Below are 24427 nucleotides of genomic sequence, written 5' to 3'. Positions count from 1 at the left end.
GTTTGATAGCGGCCTCTGGCAGACAAATGCGTTTTCCAATTAAGGTGATGGTGACTTCTGCCCACCCCAGAACTTTCCTGTGTCTTTAAACTCCTTGTCAATAGAAGCTCAAAAAACCACGTTGCATTTTCCCTCACTTACCAAGCAAAATACTATTGAAGTACTGTTGAAGAATACTATTGAAGAACTACTACATAAAATAGTAGTAATGAGCAGGATACTAACGTAGTTAATGTGATTTGAGCGATCAACAGGCTTTCAAGAATTTCAGTGTTGGAGCGTTTGATTATGTAACTTCATGATGATGTGTTTTAATAAATATGTTAATATCACTAAGAAAATCTGGGGGCAGTTGTAAGCCAGATTTGAGCTTTTATTGTGCAGGTGACTTGCTGATTCTTTTATTTATGTATTTGAAAATATCATAGGAGTCATTGTTTTCATTTATTTTCCTTGGAGACCTGTTCTGTGTCCACAGCCCTGTGGGTCCTTCCTAAGGATCTTTTGCAATTCCCCCCAACCTCCCCTCTCAGGTTAAGGTATAAAACATGCCTGACATCTTAAACTACGTAACATTTTAAAGTTCATACACTCTCGGGCCTGACTTTGCAGTTCTTACATGAATTATCCTGTTGAACTGCAGTTCGAATAAAAAATTTACAGCCCAGAGTCATGAAAAAGTAAAAGTAAACCAGTGTGGGCTTTATAAAGTGGTTTTATGCAAGTGCTCCTGTTCAGACCGGTTCAGTCTCTGCTGTCCAACAAACAGGGCAGATCCTGTTAGTGCATGTGTGGGGTTTTGAGTAAGAACTGCCCGATACCATAAGCAGATCTGTTTCCAGGTTAGTGACCAGCCCGATGGTGAAGCGCTTTCTCCTGATTTCAGCTGCGGATCCAGAACAACTGCTGACCTTTACAAGCCCAGATCACAGGATCAGTGCAAATGGCAAAGCAGCTGCAGAGCAGCACATGACTATGGGCATTGTCCTCCCTGAATTACTGTATTTCTCATTTTAACAACTTCACTAGTACAAAAAAGACCCATCATACAGTCACTCTTCTCCTACACAAAGAAATCCGTTGTTATTTCAGTAGTTTGGGAAAATTCGTCTGTTGCTAGCACGTTATGGTCACAACTTCTCTGTTTAGATGCGTTGCAAAATTGGTTCCATAGGCTGTGAATCTTTGGTTCCAATTTCTTTTTGCAAAGAGATGGGTGGAGCTATTTCTGCTAAAACTGTTCTTAAAATGCAGGAACTTTGGAAGTAATTTTGGGGTTTCTTGGATAACCTTCTGAAAAATGTTTTTTATGCTAGATGACACAGCTTACAAAAATGAAAATTGCTGAAGCGAGGAGGTGGATGGTGGGTTGTCCTCCTTTAACACTGTTAGATACATGGGGCAAAAAAATCCTGCAGCTGGCACACATTTTCAGAGTGACTGAAGAGCCATAGTTTGGGGAAGTATTAACGTTTCACACTCAGCTGTACAGTGTTTCTCTGTTACAAAATAATTAGGAAGTTGAGTGTGGAAAGGAAACAGTGGATCCTTAGAGAACTCAAAACGTATGTATGAGGAGGGTTGGGAGTAACGCAGTGTGGTGTCTCTTTCATCCTGACGGTTGACTAGGTACTGTCTGAAAAGAGAACCCCAAATATTTGAATTTTAAATTGTCTTTTGGTTTTTGGGCTATTCCTCAAATACCTGAAGCAGCAAATCTCTTCCTTGTACAGAAATTGCTGTGTAGGTTTCCGTACATAGCAAACCCCACAGAAGTGCCAATGCTGTTTCTCATAGCACAACCATCAGGTTAGCAGTGACTTTTAGTGATTTCCAGCTGCCTGAGGTTCTGCATGTTCAAAATCCAGAATCGACAGAAGATAAATGTATTTACAGCCAGTTCCATTTCAAGCAGCATGTTAAAGAAACTTCAGGCATACTCTGAGCTTCCTTCTTGGGTACCACGCACAGCTGGAGGTTTCCAAATAACATCACAGCTTATTACAGTCAGAAAAAGGGCTCGTGTGGTGAAGCTTCATGCAAAGATCCACTTCCCAAGTATCCCTTTCTCTCGGTGCCAGCCCGTGTGGTCTTCAGCCGAACCGCCTTGCAGGAGAAGGGAATATTGAGGCAGCAATTTTTGTCCATATGTTTGCCTGGCCGCAGGCTCCAGACTTGGGTGTCTGAGCTAGAAATAGCCTGAGATCAGAGCCAGGGGGGGTGGGAGCCGCTCCAGAGATCTGGGGCCAGATGGTGATTGCAGTTCTGCGCAAGGCGAGTGGCTCACAGTGGCTTTAGGCAACGCACGTGATGTCCTTGTGCTTCAGTAAGTCCAGCTGGAGTTTCTGGCTGAAAATTAATTGCTCTCTGCTCAAAGATGTCTTGGTTTAATAATTTCTAGGAAGGAAATGGGATGTGCTCGGACATACATCACCCCTGCTGTGCAGAACCTTGATGGTTCATAGAAAACTTCATGCATTTTGTTTCCGATGTGGTAGTTGGATGTAACACGGTGTAAGCAAGAAACCCAAACACAAGGCTTCTTCAAGGAGCATGCGTTGGTATATAGGTTATATATTTCCGTTCATAAAAGAAGTGGTCTGCTTTGGAGCTGAGCAAAAGTGAATGACTTAATCTTTCCTGAACATAAAAGAAATGCTAATTTATCAAGGTTTTTCAGGATTTATAGTGAAAAGGGAGCTAGATGTTGGAGTAAGCAAAACCTACATATCGCTGTTACTATGGCACCTAAGAAAGTGCATGCTGTCTGCTTTGAGAAATTATATGGCACTGAATGAGCATTAAAATAAATTTTACGTTTCTGTGTGTGGGTGGAAACTTCTTAAAGTGTTGCAGTAATTTCTGGGTTGTTTTGCATAAGGTAGTTGGAACTTTTTTGTTTTGAAGGATAGTGGGGATGCTCGTTCAGCTCTCCCCACCTCCCAGTAGCAGATGCTCTCTCCCTGCTATATGCACCTCGGTGTTTATAAAGATGCCGTCGTACTTTATGCTTTAGGGTATGTCTAAGTCTCTCTCCTTCACGTTCTGTTGACATTAATGAATACTGAGTACTCCAAATTAAGGCTTTGATGCGCAGGTGGAAGTAGTTACCAAAGTATGTTGTAGGGCAGCTTAAGAGCAGGAAAATTTGCCCTTGAATGAGTGTTCTGGCTCGTCTTCTGCCCTGTTTATCATGTTCCATAAGCCGATGTTCGCGGAGTGCCATCGCCCCATGGCGAGAGCCGGCACGTATGGGCTTGTCGCGGCAGGGCTGCTTTGGGTGTTTTCTGCTTCTTTCACTGCACAGAAATGAATGAAATTTAATCCACCTGTGTGACCGACGTGTTGTAACTGGGCGGTTACACAACATGGTAAATCACATTAAACCAAACTCCAGTGTGGTCTTCCACTCGGTCCCGAATTGTTGGTGGTTAAGGTGTCCGTGCTGTGAGCAGCCAGGCTTTTTGTTGGTGATTAAAGGTGGGTGCTGGCTGGGAGCAGCGCTGCCCGTGTCCCCCCGTGTCCCTTCCCAGTGAGTAATTAATGAAGATGAGGTGGGAGAGCACTGCGCTACACACACAAAATTATTGACTGAGCAAAACAAATCATGCACTTGCGATACAGTCCTCATCTCATGCTCTGTCAGTTTGGTGCTACCTCATTGAGGGCGTTTACTGGTTGTTGTATCTGTGCAGTAAGTGAAACAACTTGGGCAAAAGCTTGGTTAATTATTTACAGCTTTTACATACATGCTGTACTTGGTTTTCCAGCAGCTGAAAAGCCTTCTAACAAGTGTTGTCTTCTCTAGGGATGGATGAACGAAATCTATAATTATGATCCAGAAACGTACCATGCTACATTGACTCACTCCGTCTATGTGCGACTTGAAGGAAGCACCTTACGACTTTCAAAACCCAACAAAAATATTTCTAGAAGGGCTGTGTACAATGAGCCAAAGCCTGAAGTCACATATGTCAGCCAGAAAATATATGAACTTACAGAGAGCAAGGTGAGTGTGCCACACTTTTATCTGATTTTAACTTTTAAATGTTGACATTTTGTCATGCCTCTGGTTTGATCTGCTGTCGTCATGTAAATGAAACTGTTGACAGTTAACAAGGGAAAGTGTAGAGTCCTACATCTGGGCAGGAACAACTCCAGGTTCCAGTATAGGTTGGGAAATTACATATTAGAGAGCAGTGTAGGGGAAAGGGACCTGGGGGTCCTGGTGGACAACAGGATGACCATGAGCCAGCACTGGGCCCTTGTGGCCAGGAAGCCAATGGCATCCTGGGGTGTATAAGAAGGTGGGTGGTTAGTAGATCAAGAGAGGTCCTCCTTCCCCTCTACTCTGCCCTGGTGAGACCACATCTGGAATATTGTGTCCAGTTGTGGCCCCTCAGTTCAAGAAGGACCAGGGAACTGCTGGAGAGAGTCCAGCGCAGGGCAACAAAGATGATTAAGGGAGTGGAGCACCTCCCTTATGAGGAAAGGCTGAGGGAGCTGGGTCTCTTTAGTTTGGAGAAGAGGAGACTGAGGGGTGACCTTATTAATGTTTATAAATATATAAAGGGTGAGTGCCATGAGGATGGAGCCAGGCTCTTCTCGTTGGCAAACAATGATAGGACAAGGGGTAATGGGATCAAGCTGGAACACAAGAAGTTCCACTTAAATTTGAGAAAAAACTTCTTCTCAGTAAGGGTGACAGACACTGGAACAGGCTGCCCAGGGGGGTTGTGAAGTCTCTTTCTCTGGAGACATTCAAGACCCACCTGGACATGTTCCTGTGCGACCTCACCTGGGTGTTCCTGCTCCAGCAGGGGGATTGGACTAGATGATCTTTTGAGGTCCCTTCCAATCCCAAACATACTGTGATACTGTGATACTGTGATGTGACTAAATTGCAAAAGATTGTGCTGGGGAGGAAGATTGAGCAGGATTTAGAAAAAATTACGTATTTATGCGGTCAGGGAAAAGCCAGGTTTTCCTCTGCACTTCAAAGCAGAAGATAACACTTGGGAGTTCAGAGAATTGTTCCCCTACATTAGATTAGCGCATGCCTGTTCCGAAGCTTACACCAGAACACGCGATCTTTGGTTGTCTCTGTGCTGAGGCAGTTCGGATGATGTTTGCATCTCACATGAAGAGGGAACATACATTGTACGTGGATGTAAAAGAGGAGAGCGAGAGGTGGCTGGAACAGACTTTTAGTGGGTGCCCACCATCTAGGGAAGGAAATTGGGATTTTTGCAACTGGAAGAGTGAATGAAGAATAATGCTGGGGCAGTTTTCCCACGTGTTATTTGCCTCCCTCAAATCTGTGAAGAGTTGTCGCGTGAAGTTGTCTCCGTTGGCATTGCGTTAAGTAATACATCGATACCACATTATTAAAAGAGTGGATTTTTTTAATGTGCTGCATCACTGGAGAGCCTTGGCAGCACAGGTGGAGGAGGAAACCGCTTCAGTTGACTGGGATTTAGGGAGAGAAGGGACCAAGGCGACGGGGAGGAAAACCTCCCTCGCTTTCCCCAAGTCAGGACGGAACATCTTGCTGTCAGCTCTGCTTTCTGGTAGAGGAAGACGGTGAAAAAGATAAAGCAAAAACATAGATTCCTGCCTACTGCAGATTTGTTTTCCCATAATGAAGACAATCAAAACTATCACATGCTACAAGAGCACTTGACTTGGTGATTGTTCCCCATGGTATCTTAGAAAAACTTCCAGTACTTCCCCCCTCACCCCACACTAAATTGGTTACAGAAGTGCCAAGTTCTTTGAATGTAATAAGCAAATGATGGCTATTCTGCAAAGTAATTACCCGCCATTTTTAGAGAACGCTGTTAAGTTCAGCATCTAGATTAGAATCTGCTCTCTTATCACTCTTACCATCACTTCCATTGTCTCAATTCTCTCTGAATATACAGAATTTGGAATATGGTTATCGGCAAATCATTCTTATTCCTAGATTCTTACTTAATGTAACTATTGCCGACTTCAAACACTCAATTTCATGAGGTGGGCCTGACAAATTGAGTTTTAAAACTTGGTTTGGATTCCCATTACCAACCACATGGTGACAGAGATAAGGTTCTTGTTTTTACTATTTTTTTCTCCGTAACTGTGAGAATAAGATCTTTTAAATGAAAACTGAGTTTCTCCACACGATTGTAGAAGTCTGAGCTACTTAAATGGTCTTTGTTTTCATTTCAAGGCTCACCAAAGACATAATGACATCAACCCCCTGTGAGCTGAGAGTCAGTTAAACCCAACAGATGCGATGTGGGATCTGTATCTCTCACGTTCTTTATGTGACTAGAAACATAGAAGATACAACTGAAAAATAATGTAACCCTTTAATTTATCCTTCAGATTTCCCTGGTTCCTAAGAGTCTGGCACGAAAACGGATTTGGAATAAGAAGTACCCTATTTGCATTGAACTTGCTAGACAGGAGGACTTCATGGCCAAGGCCCAGACTGATAAGGAGAATACAGAAGAAAAGTCAGCTGCTGAAAAAGTGGACTCGAGCAATGAAGAATCCAAGAAGCCTCAGGATGGAGCGAAGTACACTAGCCAAAAGGATCAAGTGCTTTATCTCTTTGGGAGGACAGGCAGGGAGAAGGAGGAATGGTTCCAAAGGTTCCTTCTTGCATCCAAGCTGAAGTCTGAAGCAAAGAAGCCATCCGCTTTGTGTGGGAGCAAGCCAGGTATTCAAATTCCGTGTTCTAGTCAAAGTGTCTATTAAAAAAGAAGAGTTATGTTTTCTAGGTGGTAGTTATAGCAACGGTGGAGCCATAGTGATCTTTACAGACAAATAATAGTAAAGACACTCTTCTGCTCCTTATCTTGGCCTCACATTCCCACCTTCCCACCCTGCCTTTTCCTCTCTTGGCTGTATGCCCTCAACTATTCTTACTATTTTTAGACTGGTTTATGTGAATACACTAGTTTTCAGTGACTGTAACAACTCCTGTCATTTTTGTTCAGTCCTTTTTTCTCCTCTCTGTACTGCTGGAACTAATGTCAGTATTTGCAGTGTTTGACTCAGTGCTCTTACTACATGTTCTTCCTCCTCTGTCCTTCCTTCCACTTCAGTCTCTTGTAAAGACTAAAGCGCTTCCTCCTGGGTTAATGCCACAGCAAACACATTTTTGTGTTTGAATAAGTCCTGTTACCAACAAACGTGTTACTCTACAGTATTGATCAATGTTTGAAATATTAATTTAAAAACATGCTCTGATATAATTTTAAATCTGAATGACTCATGCTTTTCCGTCTTTATCTATTCCCTGATTAAAGATTGGTTAACATCATTATTTCTGGCACATAACTTCTTGAAATGCAAATGCAAAATTAATGGCTAATTAAAATTCTAATGGTTTCGTGCTTTTGACAGTCCTTTTAGTTGCAACAGTCTATAATTAATTTTTTTTTATTTTAAAGTGTGGTTATAGGTACATTTGAATCACCTGACTTTTATTTTAGTCATTCCCTAGCAGGGCTCTTGGGATTCTGCCATATGTTGTACATATGTGAGTGTCCGTATTTAAATATGCTATTGATCAGCTGAGTTTTCCAGTCACACATGCTGCTGAGCACTGAATCATACCAAATATTGACTAATTTGGGTGTAGGACCACCTAAGCACACAGCAGCGGAATTGACTTTTACCCTTCAAAATGAGAAAGCGCTGCTCTGAACGGTCTTTTTTCAGAATAAATTAAACCCACGAGCTAATTTTGTTCCGTTACGTGTTTGTTCATACGCTCTGCTGTTGGACTGTCAGGTTCCTTTTCTGTTAAACGGGTGTTATTGCTTTGGATTTAGGGACGTTGCCGGCGCTGGGCAGAGCCGATGGCCAGCCCGGGCTCACGCACAGCCGCAGCAGCAGCAAGGGGAGCGCGGAGGAGATCGCGTCCCAGCCGAAGCACAAGGACCTGGCTGGCAACGTGCGGCAGAAAATGCTTCTGGACTACAGTATTTACATGGCAAAGTGTGTTCCACACGAAAAGAAAAGCCCTTCGGGTAGCCCTGTCCTCAGTGCAGACAGCAGCCCTACAGCTGTGAAAAAGGTAATACTTTTGTCGCGGTTGAGACGGACAAACGACATGGACCAAGTTCTTTCAAGATGAAAGTAATAGATGCCATTTATTGCTACAAGTGCATTTTTATGCAATTCTACCAGTTCATGTGTCTTTTCACTATTGGTTACAAGTTACAGCACTAATATATCATTGGTTAATTTTTCTATCATCCATGTTATTCTTCTATCCCCTTCTCTCTCACGGGTACATCTCTCCTCTCTCCGGATACTCCTTTACTCCCATCCTTCTCAAGGGTAAATCTTAATATCTCAAGGCTGATCTCTACTCTCATATTTTCTGTCAAGGATTCCACAGACCCGCTGCAGTTTCCCACATACTTTCCACCTCAAATATGCACCACAGGTGGTGATATATTTTATCTTGTTGAGTACTGCTTTCAAAATGAGTTATGTAGAAAGGAAAATTAATTTCTTTAACTATAAGTTAAACTTTTTCTCAAGCCAGTGTGGGTTTTCAGGCTTGCCAGTTCCCCCCTTCACCACAGTTTCTTCTCATTTCTTATCTCCCAAGAACATCTGTGTTTTTTTCTGGCTTTGGCAGTGTCTTGTACCTAACAGATTGTACAGCTGAAGGCAACATGGCTGTAGATTTTCTTCATTAGGAATGCCCAGATGTGTCCTAAACATTGGTCCAAAAAGAACCTATATTTTATGCTTAAGATTAAAACAAACAAAACCCAAACAAATCAAATGAAATTCCACAAACTGCTACTTCCCAATAGTAGTAAAAAGATAATTTTTTCTGTGTATATTCTAAAGTAGATTGAAACAAAAGCACATTTTTGAGGTCCTGGCTTGTTGAAACAATTTAAGTGGATTTTTTTAGTACTTGGTAGTAAAATTGATCTCAATTTTCGTAGGGTGAGTGTGTCTGATGGTCCTCTGGCTGTGGCTTTGCTGGGGGGCAGGTTGTACTGCAGTGTTCCTGCTGCTTGGGGTAACTAGGACAGAAATGGAATTGGCTCTTGTATAGACTACAGGTTGATTTGAACAGTCTTGTTCAAAAGACATAAGCCATGGATAGATGGTTTTTCATTTTTAAATGTTTGGTAAATGGCTGATGTGTTTGTATTGTCAAGTATGTAGCAGTGTGTTAGTGAACAACATCTATAGCTCTAATTCTTGGGCCTCTTGGACTGCATTTGAATCCCTCTTAATAAACAGAACCTTGGCATAAAGTATGACACTCTTAATAAATCAATCCTTAGCACTAACCACAATCACCATTCATTTAAAAGATGTAGTTTATGTCATGCATCTTTGCTGTCAGACTTTCATACGATGTCCAGAAAGGAGTAGGAGGCCATGGTGAAGCATATGAATAAACACATCTTGTGTTCCCGCAGGAAAAAAGCTGTTCTAGCTCCCGACAAGCCCTGAAGCAGCGATGCATTCGCTGCTGAATCTGGCACGTGTCGGGAATCATTCTATAAATAGCTGAACCGTGCCGGCAGGGAACCTGCGTCACAGCGGAGCCGCTGCCCCAGCGACCGGCGTGGGGCTGCGGCCGTGGGGAGCAGCGCGGCCAGAAATGGGGCTCAGGGCTGTGGATCTACCCGCCCGCCCTTAGAAAGCGCTGCTGTTCTGCTGGCTTCAGGAGTTCTGCCTGGACTAACGTGTTTTAATGCAATATATGATAGCATGAGTCAGTGATGAGACATCTGAACATATATCTCCAAGTGTTTTGAAATGGTTCTCAAGTAAACCAAGACGTAATCCTCTTGCACTGTAAACAAAGCCTTTAATGCAGAGAAGGAACAATGTGGTTTCCTCAATCCCATATACAAACCCTGGAAGGAAGGATGTGTTTTCCCTGTACTGCATTTGTTTATCATCTATTTGTGATGTTTCTGAACTGAATTTAAAGATGTACAGTTGAATCTTGTTTCCCTATTTTTTGGTAAAACAGAATAGAGTAGCTGTTCTTCTAGATCGTGTTGTGAGGAGAGTGTCTCTATTACAGACCCATTTCTGTCTGCCCACTCTGGGCTTATCTGCTTTTTCTGCCAGAGGTTAAATTACACACAGCTTTCTCATCTCATTGTCAGAGCTGAATCTGTATCTCTGCAGCCTCATTCACTCTGTTGCATGTCAGGATGATGACAAGCAAGCTCATGTCAGGGCAGCTTACTTTATAGAATTTACAGAGCTGAATAACCTGCTCTGTGTTTTCAGTTGCCAGATGCCCATGTGGAAGCTGAAGAAGAGGAACAGGAGGCCTGGGTGAATGCTTTGCTTGGAAGAATATTTTGGGATTTTTTAGGAGAAAAGTATTGGTCTGATCTAGTGTCAAAGAAGATCCAAATGAAACTCAGCAAAATAAAGGTAACTAATCTGGAGATGTGTGCTGTGCATGCCTTATGGAGGAAAACAAACACATAGTCTTTGAGTTTTAAAACAGTGAAAGAAACAGTTATTTCACACTTACATGTAAAAGATAAGTAAATGTGGTGCAGAGCTCCAGTTCAGCTTCGCTAACCACTTTGCAGTAGGATGTTAACTTCGTAGCTTCAGTTTCAAATGAACTACAGCTGCATGAACTGTTTATGTCTGTGCACTTGTATTACTGTATTTGCTTTAGAGAAAACTGCTTGTCAGGTATGAAATCTGCTTGGGGAAACAGTAGATTGCCCCTAAGACGGAGGAGACTGGAGAACCACAATTCTAATATGCCCCTGTTAACTTCAGACTTGCCCAGCGGGCAGGAGAGGTCGGTGGGTGTGAATCAGGAAAGAGCTGCCTGCCGGTGGTGGGATGTAATTGTGCATCAAGGGCATGAGCTCAGGAGTGAAGGGATGGAATGACTTCTGGGTCTTCCCTTTGCATTCTGTGACTTCTGAACAGCAGCAGTTAATCACAGGGCTGTGCAGCTCCTGATGTTTGGGGAGGAGTTTGCCTGTTCCTAAAGGCAAAGGAGGATGTGGTCTTGCTGACAAAAGCTCTGGAATTGAGCTGCCAGCACCAGCTGTGAGATAGTGTTGCTTGTGCTTTGGGAAATAAGCAGTAACCTAGTTCTGCTCTGCCTGTCTCCGCAGTTGTGACAGCAGGGTACCCAAACAGCGCCTTGGAAGCAGTTCAAGTGGAAAGACTGGGAATGGGGGATAGATGTGTTTTAGATAAGGTTAAAGCACCATCTGTTCACAGGAAACAGAACTTTTATCAATTACGGTAAATAGATACCGAATCACTGTGTTTCTATAAAATATGTGACTGAATTTAAAACTCAAAGGAGTCTTTGATTTTTATTCACAGTAAAACAGGATTTACACTTCATTCTCAAGCTTTTTACAGACTTCGACTAAAAAGGGTGCTGGGGGTTTAAGATCAGCATCTGAACTCCGCGTAGTTTTAAAAGCATTCCAAGTTCAGATGCTGAATTTCTCCCTAAAATATAATTTTGAAACAGATAACTGCAAAATCCTAGAACTGGAAGAAATTTATCTAACTGTGTTTGTGTTCTTTCAATGGTGGCTTTTCAGCTCAGTCCATTCCTTAAGTTTAATGACCTTTCTTCTCTCAGGAAACAATGATGTTTAGTTCCATATCATGGGTTTGATTTTCACACTCTGTTCTTTTAGTTGCCGTACTTCATGAATGAGCTGACTCTAACTGAGCTTGACATGGGGATAGCAGTGCCCAAGATCCTTCAAGCCTTCAAACCCGCTGTTGATCACAGAGGTAAAATACATGTAACTCAACGTGGAGAAGTTTCTAATTGGTCTAAAGGGAAATATTTCCTTGGAGAGCCTGTTGCGGTGCAGCTTTGGATTGCGTGGCAAACAACTTACTTTTGGTTTAAACTGCTCTTTCAATTCTTAGATGAAGATATCAAAATCATTTCTAGATGGTGCTAAAACCAATAAGCTGGTATTGAGATGATAGGAATTTAATTAATTTACTGGCCAGCAATGAGCCAAACTTCTGCAAGTCTCAGTAGCGTATTTAGAACAATAACAACAAATATGAACAGGTAACTAGCTGAAAATCATACCAGGATCAATGTTCACTAGCTCTCCTTGCACAGCGTTTCTAAAGGAGGAACAGATTATTGTGTTCATGTTGTATCTTGGAGCGTGAGGACATGGAAAGTGCAGCGGGTGCTGAGTTTGAGGGGTGTTCTCTTCTCTTCTCCTTCTCTTCTTCTCTTCTCTTCTCCTTCTCTTCTCCTTCTCTTCTCCTTCTCTTCTCCTTCTCTTCTCCTTCTCTTCTCCTTCTCTTCTCCTTCTCTTCTCCTTCTCTTCTCCTTCTCTTCTCCTTCTCTTCTCCTTCTCTTCTCCTTCTCTTCTCCTTCTCTTCTCCTTCTCTTCTCCTATTGTCTCTTCAAGATTGTAGTTTGGCTCCCTATTCTTCATGGTTAACCAACAGTGGTTCCCCAGGATGGGGAACTTTGATAGAATTCAGCGGTACGTCGTTAGCTAATGAGCCAGTTTCTGCTTAGAAGCATTTTAGTCTTCATTTTGCTCATATTATGTAGTTTGGTCCTGATCTTTTTAAGGATTATTTAACTGTGGTTTTGATGTAAGACGCATTCATCTGCCACTCTTACTACACTTCTCTAACTCAGATAACAGTATCATCAGACCTTTGCAAGAACAGCAGATGCATGAAATTTAGGAGGAAATAAAAAACCACCTTTTTCACTAATATTAAAAGTTGTGCCACTCAAATCACTGACTAAGAGTGTGAGAAGGTTCGTAAACTCTAACCTTGCCCTTGTAAAAGTGTGAGCAGAACAGGCTCTGCGGAATGATTAAAATTCTCTTGGACGTACATAACATGTAAACTAATATTGCCTGTTGTATCCAAATGCTATTTTTTGCCCTTATCTCACTTGAGTCTTGCAACTCTTTGGGGAAAACACTGGGTACTTTACTCTCTTGAAAGCACGTTTTCCACTGAGTTTTATAAACAAAGCCTGTTTGAAAAGAGGAAATTGTGTTGCTGAGGAACAAAAACTATCTTTTAAGAGAAATAAAAACTGAATAGAGGGAATAAGCTCGTGCAATTCGAGGAACTAAACCACATTGCTGCTTCTTGTCATGCGGGATCTCCACCGGCCCCCGCTGTTCCCAGCAGCCAAGTGGCTCCACCACTACCAGCAATGTTATTGAGTTACAGAAAACAAAGCGAAAAGCTTTTAAAAATCTTTACATGCATGATGCTTGCCAAGTGGTTTTGCTTCAAAAGAGCGTAGCTTTGGGGCTCTTGTCGGTGTTTCCCTTTGCCTAGAGTTAAACACCTTTTGGATTTCTTTCTCTGCTCTCGTAACTTTAGTTGTAACCCACGACTGTACTTGTGAGTCATGAGGTGGGATATAGGAGACTGCTCAACACTGAGTTACCAGCAGCGCTGAGAACAATCAACTCCTTCAGTTTCTTGTTCCATTAAACTGTGATGCGCAAACATGTATGGCAGAATTAATCCTTGTAACTTCTTTCATATCGTTGAGTGACATGTGAGCTCTTGGTAGATGAGTTTTCGAGGGCTACCATTGAACCATTACTAAAATAATTTGTTTTGCTCTTGTACTTAAAAGGATGTAAACACGGGAGTGATTATTAGAATTGCTTGTTTTCATAGGGATAAATGTATTTGTTGGTAAGTAAGAAAGACCCAGGAATAAACCAAACATGGAAAAAGAATCCTACAGCTTTAGGCCAGTACCTGAAATCAACACAGTATCACAGTATCACAGTATGTTTGGGATTGGAAGGGACCTCAAAAGATCATCTAGTCCAGTCCCCCTGCTGGAGCAGGAACTTTTAAGGGTTTTTTTTTACAGTGCTTGAGACAGTTTGTTGTTTGAGGTGGCTTTTTGTGAGGTTTTAGAACGCAGTTACTCATTGTGATGTACGTTGTTCCATCCATACGTTTTTACCAGTGCTTGATTATGAAGAAATGTTTTTTTGTTATAGCGCTCCTCTGAGTAAATAGATTTGTTAACAGACAATGTTAGGGGAAAAAAGCTTGTTGCTGTTAATACAGTGCTGTTTGGGTGAGAGCATATGCTGTAGCATTTACTGTACTTCTGTCAAGGCTTGGGGACCAGACAGCTGAATGAATGGTACCATCTGCCCAATTCTTTGCGTATTCTCCCTCCCCTACCTCCCGTTTTCCCTCTGGAAAATGCATATGAATGTTTTCTGCCCAAAAGGAACTTTCCCTCTCATCCTTTGCTTAATTTGATCTGCTGTTAAAACAGCGCTGACGTTTGAAACGCGCTGACTTGCTGGTTGTCCAAAAGGTCTGCTTAGCTCTTCTCTTCTTTCTGAGGATTTTACTGCTGCTTTATTACCGTAAAGAGGAAAAAACCTTTATAAGCTTGTGTTTGAGTTCTTGTGTTTTGTTTTAGAACAGTATTAGAAAAATTGTATGGTGGAAAAAGAATAATTTGGGTTAGTAAAGAAGCAGTTTGCCCTCAGTCCAGCTTCCAGCTTGTTATCTCGTAGCGTGTCAATGACCTGGGCTCCAGTAGCTGCGTGTATTTCTGTTAATATAAGTGAGTGGGATTGGGACAATGACATTCTTCTCATGTTTTTGCAGGGAAGAAACCAGTTGGTTTTTAACTGAGAAAGTGTGTCTTTTCTAGGTGAATCAAACCCAAAGAGCTGTTACCATCAATTGCTTCTGAATAAGTAAACAGAAGTAGAAGGCATGAGTGGCTGATGTGGCAGACACTGGGAGGGCATATTGTGTCTGCAAAAGGAATGTGCATAATCTGTGCTTAGTGGAATCTGATTTCTGATCTCTGGATCACAAATACCTTCCAGCTTTTTCTAATCTGTGACACCGCAGGGTGCCACTTAAGAGGCAGAACCTAATCTTGCAGTTATTCCCAAAACAATTCTGTTGGTGATTGCAATAAGCGAATAGTCTGCCCAGACAATAGGATTTAACAATACGACGCATCTAGAATTGTTCTAAGTAATGACCCTGTTCGCTGCAAGTCATAAGAAGAATTTCTATAGCGGAGTTATTGAACCTTTTTGTACTGGGATGCACCATTGTCAAAAGCAAGAGAGGCCACAGGTTGTGATGTGTGACAAGTGATAGTGCTCTGGGATTTCGAGTTTTGCTTCATTTTGCACAAAGTAATATAGAAGTGTCCCCATTACTGTTCGGCTTGGAGCAGTACTATAAACAGTTTTGAAGTGAATCCCTGATTGTATTCTATTTTATTTATCTTGGTTCAGATCTCTTAAGCAGTTTAGTTGTGCGTAAATCACACTTCTTTTTTAAGCTCGTTGGCTGTGCTCACGGATCTGTCTTTCAGTGTGGCTTTGATTCATAGCTGAACATTCAGCTTTGTTCTATGAGCTTAATGTGAACAGAAAACTTGCTTTGATAACCTTTTAATTATTTGTGAATTAATGACATAATTGGTTGATGAAAAAGTAGCTTTTCTCTTTGGAAAATGTGTGATGTATAAACTTTTTCAAAACAAGTTTTGGCTTGACACTAAAATGAATGATTCTGAGTGTTCTTGAAGTAACTTTTTTTTTGCTGTTGTTCATTTCAGGACTTTGGATTGATTTGGAAATGTCCTACAATGGATCTTTTCTAATGACCCTAGAGACCAAGATGAACTTGACCAAATTGGGTAAAGAGCCACTTGGTGAAGCACTTAAAGTTGGAGAAATTGGCAAAGAAGGGTAAGATATTGCAATGGTAGAATCAAGCGAGGGCTTTCATGGTGAAAAGGTGACATTTTCCTTGTATATATGCAGTCCAAGTGAAATGCCTATAGATGAACTAATTAGAAAACACACATACTGGGGCTGATCTAACTTGTGTTTGTGCTTTCCCTCTCGTTTTTCTGATATTGTTTGAATTTCATCCATCTGTCCATTTGGATTAACCTGGTGAGTGACACCCCTGGAATCCGCACCCCGTGAGCTCCGGAGTGCTCATTCTCATTGTATGTCGGAAACCTGCCACCTCACAAAAGTCGGTGGTCTCCGATTTAGTGTGCAACCACTGCCAGCAAATCGTGGAAATATTATCCAAATCTGGCTGTTTGTTTAGATATGAATAAAATGTTGTGGCCTCTCAGAATGAAGCTACTAGATCCTTTATATTCTCATGGTGTTGCTCTGACCATTTATTCTGAGATACCTTGAAGCAGTATGTAGAGCAGCACTATATTACACTGCAGTCGTGACAAGAAAATAGATGTGAAAAAACTAATGGCTGAATGAGCTCATACACTGGTAGAAATGCAGAGGGTTTAAAATTGACCTGGACTCTCGTTGTCACTGCTTGAAATGAATATTCCTGAATTTACATCAGTGTAATTGGTAGGTGTGAATTTTGAAAAATCCCTTTAATCTTGTCCACCCAAAACATGGGGGATAGAGAAGGAAATGTCTATACAAATCAAATTCTTGCTTTTCTTCTCCATGCCTTTAGGATTTTCATTGTGTATTTTTATCTGCCCAGTGCAAGAACAGCTTCAGAAATAATGAGTGAATGCATTGATTTCATATTTAAGAATCAGCTTGGTTCTAGCTGAGCAATAGGCCCCCAGCAACGCAAATGTAAATGTCTGTAGCTAAGCAACCAATTACTTGAAGGTACAAGCATTAACTGTATTGCTCCCTGCACAGGGCTGCGATGTTTCAGATGCTCAGGGCCAGGTACTGTGCCAGCTTTACATGCAGAGCAGTCTAACGTATTCTGGTTTAAACGAGACATTTTTGGTTGCTTGGTTGTCTTTTTTTCCCCCCCCTTAAATGCAATGGATATGATAAACACAAAGACTTGACGTATGGAACAGTGTGATTCTCATCTATGCTTTCCATTGTGTTAATTTCACTGGGTTTTTTAATTATCAGTTGACAGTTGCTGTGACAAATCAAACCATTCTGCATGCGCTTGCATCCACAATCGAATGGTCTGTAAGTGATGCATGGTGGTTGCTTATGCTCATTTTTATCCCTCAAGAGCCCGGAACAAACAGCTTCTTGAGAAGCTGTAGCCACAAACTCATGTAAGAAAAGCATCTACTCATCCAGCAAGAGGAGGGTGAGGAAACCAGCCCTGAGTTTTAACTGTTCCTGGGCACCATCAGTGCAAAGCGAGACAAATGGTTCAGTGTTTCAGTCCATTCTGCTGTTCTGCTGGGTTACCGTTTGAAATAAGAATGAGGTGTGCTGTTAGACAGCTTGATAATGCTCTCGTGTGTGCACTCAGGAAAATGCAGCTCTCAAAAAGGGCAGAAAATAATTTAATTGCCAGTTTTATAAAATAAAAAGCAGTAGCAGGTTCTGCCATACTGGAGAATGCAGACAGGCTAACCCGAAGTTGTCGCAGTTTCTCACCCCTTTTTGCTGTGTTGTGCCAAACAAATCGACAAACGGCAATTCATAAAATATTGTGCAATCTGCTCAGGAACAATACTGTAGCTACAGAGTGTTTTTCTGCCAAGGTTTGTGCCGTATAAATGGTCCATTGTATGCAGAGATCCCCTGAAATCGCACTCAAGCTTATTTATTGTTGCTTTGTGTAATGTGAGGAAGTCTCGTGGCCTGAGCCAGAGGGTGCTGGTGGAGGCACTTTGGAGGGCCCCGTCACATTGGCGAATAAAACACCGTCTTGTAAGAAGGTGACACCTTGGAGAGCCTCGAAAACGCGCTGGAGATGCTTTGAACTGGGTGATACGCGCAGGAAAGTAAAGTGGGGTCACAGCCAGGCAGAAAATATGGAGTTTGACCTAAAAACCTGAACTTGTCTCTGAGAAACAGCCCCAGCATTGCTGTTCGGGACCAGTGACATGAGCCGTGTCCCTGAGTCCTCCGGGAGGAGGTTTGGTTTGCTGTGCCATTTCACTCCTCCGCAGGTACAAAGTGCATCTCTGGGTAAGAAGAAGAAGTTTATGATTCTGATTTTATAGCCTGGGTAGCGAACTCTTCAGTGTGGAGAGGCCGTGGCGCCATGTCCCAGGAGCTGTAGAATATTGTAGTCCCTAGAGCTAAACCCATGTGCTTTTGAGGCTTTTGTATAACCATTTCAAGCTCTTGCATTTGGTAAAGATTTGTTAGTAATGAAGTATATTCCCTGCATCCTTCCCTAATTTTAATCAGTTTAAAAGACTTGAAGTTTTCCTGTGATTGTGTACATAAATTCTTCCATAGTTGAAGTCTAGGAATTAGTTACTACTATGTGATATTTTGTACCCTAAGAGCAGCACTTGTTTGATTCTGTTACTTTATTATTTCCCCTCTTCTCCCCATGACATTCTTTGCCTTATTCCCTCTTTTCCCCATTACATTCTTTGCCTTATTGCCTCTTGGGTTCTTTTCAGAAAACGAAACAAGACGTTAAATCCTGTAAACATCATTCGCTGTGTAGCTGAAAAATTCACAAGCCTGGAGGTCAATTTCCCTATAAATATAGTAGCAAAAGGAGTATTTCCAGCAAAGATACTAAAGGGAGATTATAGCCTCAATTTGTACGGGACAAAAGTATCTCTGCAAAACATCTAAGAAATATTACTTCCCAGGGTTATGGTAGATGAGTTGTTAATAAAATTGCCTTTTTTCTACTCAAAATTGGTAAGTGATGCCACACACAGTGAGGTGAGTCATGAGTTGGATACAACGTCGCTCTGCCAGTGCGATCCTTGTGTTTCCTTTGGGAGGCAGGTGACCAAGATCTGCTTCTCTTGCGCTTTGCGCACGTTGTTATTGCTGGAGATACATCCACGTTGCAAAAATTGCAGGTGTGTGAGTAGACAAAATGGAATTTATTGATTTGGGTTAAAAGTGCTGTGAAGATAAGGTATATACGTTAGCGCTTCAGTTAATGTCTCCGAGGGATTCCGGGATTCAGTCGGTAGATGATGTTTTAAGTTCGAGTGTTGTGTTTGCTTTTAGTACAAGACAGAATCGTATGTTCTCACCTTTCAGTTTAAAATCGTGTTGTTGTCAGTGTGTTAAAAACAAACAAAATTTGTCCAGCCTACGTACTGCTCAACTTTGATGGGAAGCCACAAGCAGCAACAGAGATGTTTTTAAATGTATCTCAATTAATCTTTACATTTGATTTGAGTATGTAGAATAGTCATTCCCCTGCCATCCCCTTCTACGCAGGATTACGTTCCACTGGAGAAAACAAATGTTCTGTTTTGAAGCTCGTTCTGGCAGACTGGCTTCAGTTCTGTTATTTTAGATGGAGTTTATTAAAAAAAAAAAGTGAAGGGGACATTTCAGAGTTTCCACTAGAAACACACGTAATGTCAGCCAAAGCTGTACATGATGAATAGCTATTTAAGAATATTACATTTGACCTGGAAATCGCATTGTTTCAGTTTCAGGCCAAGGGCGTATTGTCTTGCAGACAGCGATGAGGAATCCTCCAGCGCTGGGTCTTCGGAAGAGGATGATGCTGCTGAACTGGCAGGAGAGAAGCAGGTGACTCCAGGAGCAGAAGGGTGAGCTGTGTGCCGTCTTGGTTAATCCTTCCCTCCCAAGCTCCAGACTTGGTGTAACCGATAGCTTGGTCTGGCCCTGTCGTGCTCATTGTTGCCGTGTGAGTATATCCAAGCAATTAAGCAAACACAAGTCACCCATTTCTAGAGCAAAGAGCAGCAATCAGGCGGTGAGTACAGATGGAAGGAAGCTGCTCTGCAGTGCTTTCCTGTGCTGGAGGCGTCGTCCGCCGTACAGCCCTTCACGGTGACCTGTCCAGCGCTCCCTTTGACATCCCGATGGGGTTATAGAGAAAGCAGAGTCTTTGGGGCACAGAACCTGTGGGACTGTCCCCAGCTTTTTGCCTGAGCCAAGGGCAGGATTTTGTGTGTGAACTTTGAAACACCCTGTTCATATACAGCATTATACCCACGCTGATCCTGCTGATCCCATATTTCCAATGTGGTTTTTTTCTCTAAGAACACAACTGTTATTCAAGCCCAGCTTCTTGCTCAGGGTTTTGTGGTTTGTTTTGCTTTTTGTATTCCCCTGGAAGGCTTTGTGTGTCTCGCTGTGCAATGCTGCCCTCCCGTGCCCTGCAGAATTTGAAAGAGAATTTCCCAGCATCAGTTTTGCCATGTCATTCCTTCGTTTGGCTGCTGTCCTGATTGTTTTATTTTGCCTTATACATCTGACTGAAACAATGTCATGCAATGAGCAATCTGTAGTAACACTGAAATGTCTCGGACAATAATGTTTCCTATGTCTGAACACATCTCAGTGATTTTTACAGTGAATATACCAAAAGGCTCCATGACATATTGAAAATACTCATTGGAGTCTCCTCAGAGTTTTATTCCCCAAACCTTTTGAAATCTGTGTGATGAGTTGTTGGAATTATTCCAATAGATGTGTTTTTCCATCTTTAAAAAATACAGTGATCATATAAAGAACCCTTAAAGAGAACAAAGGATTTTTAAATAAAATACTGAATTTCCTTACACCTTTCAAAAATCTGCATTACTGTCCTATAGAATCTTATGAGTAACTGCTGTTTAGAATTTTTATATCAAAAAGTGTAATGATTTAAGAGGAAATCCATGGGTGTCTTAGCAAGCAATAGGTTCAAGGAAATTACCTTCATGTACTCTTTCTATTCTCCATCTAAAGGTATGTTGGAGGACATCGGACAAGTAAGATCATGAGAATCGTGGATAAAATTACTAAGTCAAAATACTTTCAGAAAGCAACAGAGACTGAATTTATTAAGAAGAAAATCGAAGAGGTGTCCAATACTCCATTGCTGCTAACAGTTGAAGTGCAAGAGTGCCGAGGAACACTAGTAATTAACATTCCACCTCCACCTACTGACAGGATATGGTAAGGTGATGTTTCAGGTGTGTGTTACTTAAGGAACTGCTGCTAAAAGGGGTTAAACTCCCCTTTTTGAAAGGGATTCTGGAAGAGATGCAATACAAACTAGTTGTAAATGAGATGAGAACTGCTATTAAGAGAAGTTCACACATAATAAAATCTGTTCTGTTCATAATAAAACCTGCTGTGTCTGCTGTCCTAAGGTACGGCTTTCGGAGACCTCCCTACCTGGAGTTAAAAGCTCGGCCAAAACTTGGTGAGAGAGAAGTGACTCTGGTCCATGTGACTGACTGGATAGAGAGGAAACTGGAACAAGAGTTTCAGGTGTGTTTCCGTTACATTTTCATTTCCTTAATTGTAGTTTTCATCAATTAGAGTGGTGGGGTTTTTAATTTTGTATGTCCCGTGTTTCATTCAAGACTAGTTGGTGTCCTCCACCGCTCTGGTCAGTGGAAAGAAAGGCTATTAGGAATTCAGCTCAAACTGACTTCTGGGATGATCTCAAAACCTAGAAATCTGGTTTACCTCTTGCCAGCAGTATTTTAGAGCTGAAAATGCCGTTTCTTTGAAATAGGTACCATGTCAGAATTTGTGCTACTTAAATAACGTGATCCTAGGTCTTCTTAGATGACAAGATGGCCAAACTGTTGTTTAGAATTAAGAACTGATGAGGCAGTAAGGTGTCTTGTTAGTATTTCCTTTAAAATTATAATTTTTAGAAATCGCATTGACTGTCGTGCAAAATGGGGAAAAAACCTACAAATTTACAAATACTTGTAGGATAGGAAAACAGCTGACTGTCCAGATTAATTCCAGAGCCCAGCCTTTACAATCAACCAGAGACCAAATGTGCTTATTTCATTATAAGTAGTTTGAAAGTGTGTGGGCACAAGCTGAGAAGGCAGCAGAGTTCAGAAAAGTTGGTACATTTCCTGTAGTGCTATTGGAATTTAATGGAAAGTACAAAGTTTGTATTTCTGAGCTTCATCTACAACCGTAACACAGCTAAATGGCTTCAGTACAGCCATCGACTCAAATAATGCTGGACGCAGGAACCTTGTATCTGGAAATGACGAATGAGGAAGCCAAGGTTTCAAGTGGCATATGGAATGTAACTTAATTGCCTCTCTTTTCACAGAAAATCTTTGTCATGCCAAACATGGATGATGTTTATATTCCTTTAATGCACTCGGCCATGGATCCCCGCTCCTCCACGTGCCCTCCTAAAGACCAGGTGGCAGAGGCGCCCGATCAGCCGTGAAGACTCTTGCAGTTTACAGTATTACGAAAGTTAATTCTCATGGTTTTATAAACTGTGCTGTAGTTCTCACCCCTGTGCCACTCTGCCCCCAAGGACCGCCCGTATCCAAACCTTTGTGCTCACTTGCCTGGTGGTTGTTCTGTGCACTTCAGCCACATGAAGTCTCATTCCATTAAGCAGTTGATTTACTTTTGGGTTTTAACGGGGAGGCTGAGATGACCTGTTCTCTGGGGGAGGGAGGAGGAACCGAAATGTAATAGATCAAGGAGCTTATCAACACACCTTTTGTTCAGCTTATGTTTTCATGCTTTGTTAATGTGCATTAAAGCGTTGAAAAGTTGTTTGGCAGCAAAAGGAACTGCATGCCAAATGGAAAAAATCCTAAATAAGGAATGAATTTATAAAACTGGAAGAATATGTTTCTTTCTCAGGCAGTTGGAGGTGTAGAATGAACTGTTTTATGTTCTTTCACTTCTGCAGTCAATAGCTTGTGTCAAGCAATCGAAATATGAAATGCTTTCAGGATAAAAGAATGTAAATTGGATGTATAGGTAATATTGTGATTCAATATGGTATATACATATTACTTTTTTTCATACAGAACTTGTGCTTTTTTTGGGAAGCAAGTAGCCATAAAACACACAACTATCAGTGAAGGTGGGACTCTCAGATTTTTCCAAATGGAGAGAAAAACGTCGGTAAAGCCATGAGACCAAACCATAGCAAGCCGCCTTATAGTGAGGTACAATCACCTTGGTTCATAATTAATTCTGAATGTTTCTAAAGACATGAGCACACACATGAAATGTCTAATACTGCACATGACCAGAAGTACTTGGCCTTCTGTGTACAGAGCCTCCTGCTACAACTGAACACACCCGAGCGTTTCCTTAGAGGACAGTTTGTTGTGAGTCTTTTCCATTGCACTGTGTTTACACACGAAGCCTGGGGCCAAATTCTCAGGTTACAGCTGCTCAATCAGACCTCAACTCACTTGATGTTTGTGCAAACAGCTGTGACTGGAAGATTTTGACCCCCATGCATTGTTTTTTTGGACTTTGTGGTATAGGAACCCAAGCGTTGCAGTTATTCAAGCTGATCGCGATGTAATTGAGGACTGTTTCTGCTAATTAATGGCCAAAACTAAGGGAGGAGGGGGAACTGCCTTTTATTTCTATCTGGTGTAATGATTCAAGACTAAATGTATGCAGTAAATTTAATATTTGAACACTACATATCCACTATTTAACACATGTAATATTTTTCTGATACTCAGTGTTGCCAACTGTTCATTGATGTCAGAAAATGTTTTAGTTTACAAAGAAGGTGAGTTTCGCTCTCCTTTTATAACATGATTTGCTTTTTTTTTTAGGAGTAATTTTTTAAGAACTTTTTTGTATGTTGTGTTGTCACATATGATGAAAATCAAAATTTCCATGTATAACTTGATGATTTACCATCTCTAAATGAAGCTATTATATTGAAGGTTTTTTAAACAGCACCTTGCCTGAAACATAAAAGAAAACTAGCATTTAATATATTTAAAATCAATTCTATATTTGAACACCTATTTTGGTTACCTTTAATTAAAATATTAGTAGGTTATATTTGTTACCTGAACTCCTCCTTGACCATTCCAGGCTGTGTCTATTCTGGGGTTTGCTCTGATTATATAGGCATTATTTGCCTTTCATAAAGTCTGCATGTCTCGTACGCAGGTCTTTTATATGATTTAATTTCTATGTGCAATAACTGAAGTCAGAGGACTAGATGCACTAATGTGTAAACAGATTTAGACTTATTACACAAGATTGTCATATTGCACTTCATAAACTGTGGGTAGCTACAATCTGCTTGCTTTGTTTTATTAAATAAATTTATCCCCTGTCAAACAACTACTTGGTTATTTCTGTGTAGTACTTAGCCACTACCTTTTAATAGTTGTTTTGAAAACTTCATTAGGAAGACAGTGTGCAACATGCTTTTCAGGTATGGATTAAACAATGCTGAGGCTGGTCCAGCTCAAGTTGAGTATTATTACTGGAGTGAAAATAAATTCCACTGCAGCAGTTATTCACAGGAGGAACATGCTTTAAAAATGTTATTTCGTTTTACCCGTGAAAACCTTGGAATGATTACCAGGTATAGATGCCATTTTCTATATGCAAGAAACACTATGCATAAGTCTACCAGTCTACCCTCTGTGGCTGCAGCCAGCACAAGCCCAGCTATTAACAGATGGAAGAAGAGGGAGGCTCTTGAAATTGCTGCAGCAGAGGTT

The 24427-nt window shown here is 41.4% G+C and overlaps 1 protein-coding gene across 2 annotated transcripts in view; it reads left to right on the top strand.

The window, feature by feature from the left end:
* TEX2 (testis expressed 2) overlaps positions 1-24104 on the top strand; it is a 43956-nt gene extending 19852 nt beyond the window's left edge. For both annotated transcript variants that reach the window (XM_080356289.1, XM_080356290.1), the window contains exons 3-12: positions 3809-4009; positions 6370-6706; positions 7827-8071; positions 10279-10428; positions 11682-11781; positions 15623-15755; positions 19412-19534; positions 20682-20891; positions 21089-21209; positions 22024-24104. In XM_080356289.1, the coding sequence (XP_080212415.1) occupies positions 3809-4009; positions 6370-6706; positions 7827-8071; positions 10279-10428; positions 11682-11781; positions 15623-15755; positions 19412-19534; positions 20682-20891; positions 21089-21209; positions 22024-22146 (1743 nt within the window). In that variant the 3' untranslated portion in view covers positions 22147-24104. The remainder of the gene's footprint in view (positions 1-3808; positions 4010-6369; positions 6707-7826; positions 8072-10278; positions 10429-11681; positions 11782-15622; positions 15756-19411; positions 19535-20681; positions 20892-21088; positions 21210-22023) is intronic.
* The last annotated feature ends 323 nt before the right edge of the window (positions 24105-24427 follow it).

The sequence above is a fragment of the Nesoenas mayeri genome, assembly GCF_963082525.1.
Source record: "Nesoenas mayeri genome assembly, chromosome: 19".
NCBI lineage: Eukaryota > Metazoa > Chordata > Aves > Columbiformes > Columbidae > Nesoenas > Nesoenas mayeri.
This window is presented reverse-complemented; position numbering and strand designations above follow the sequence as displayed.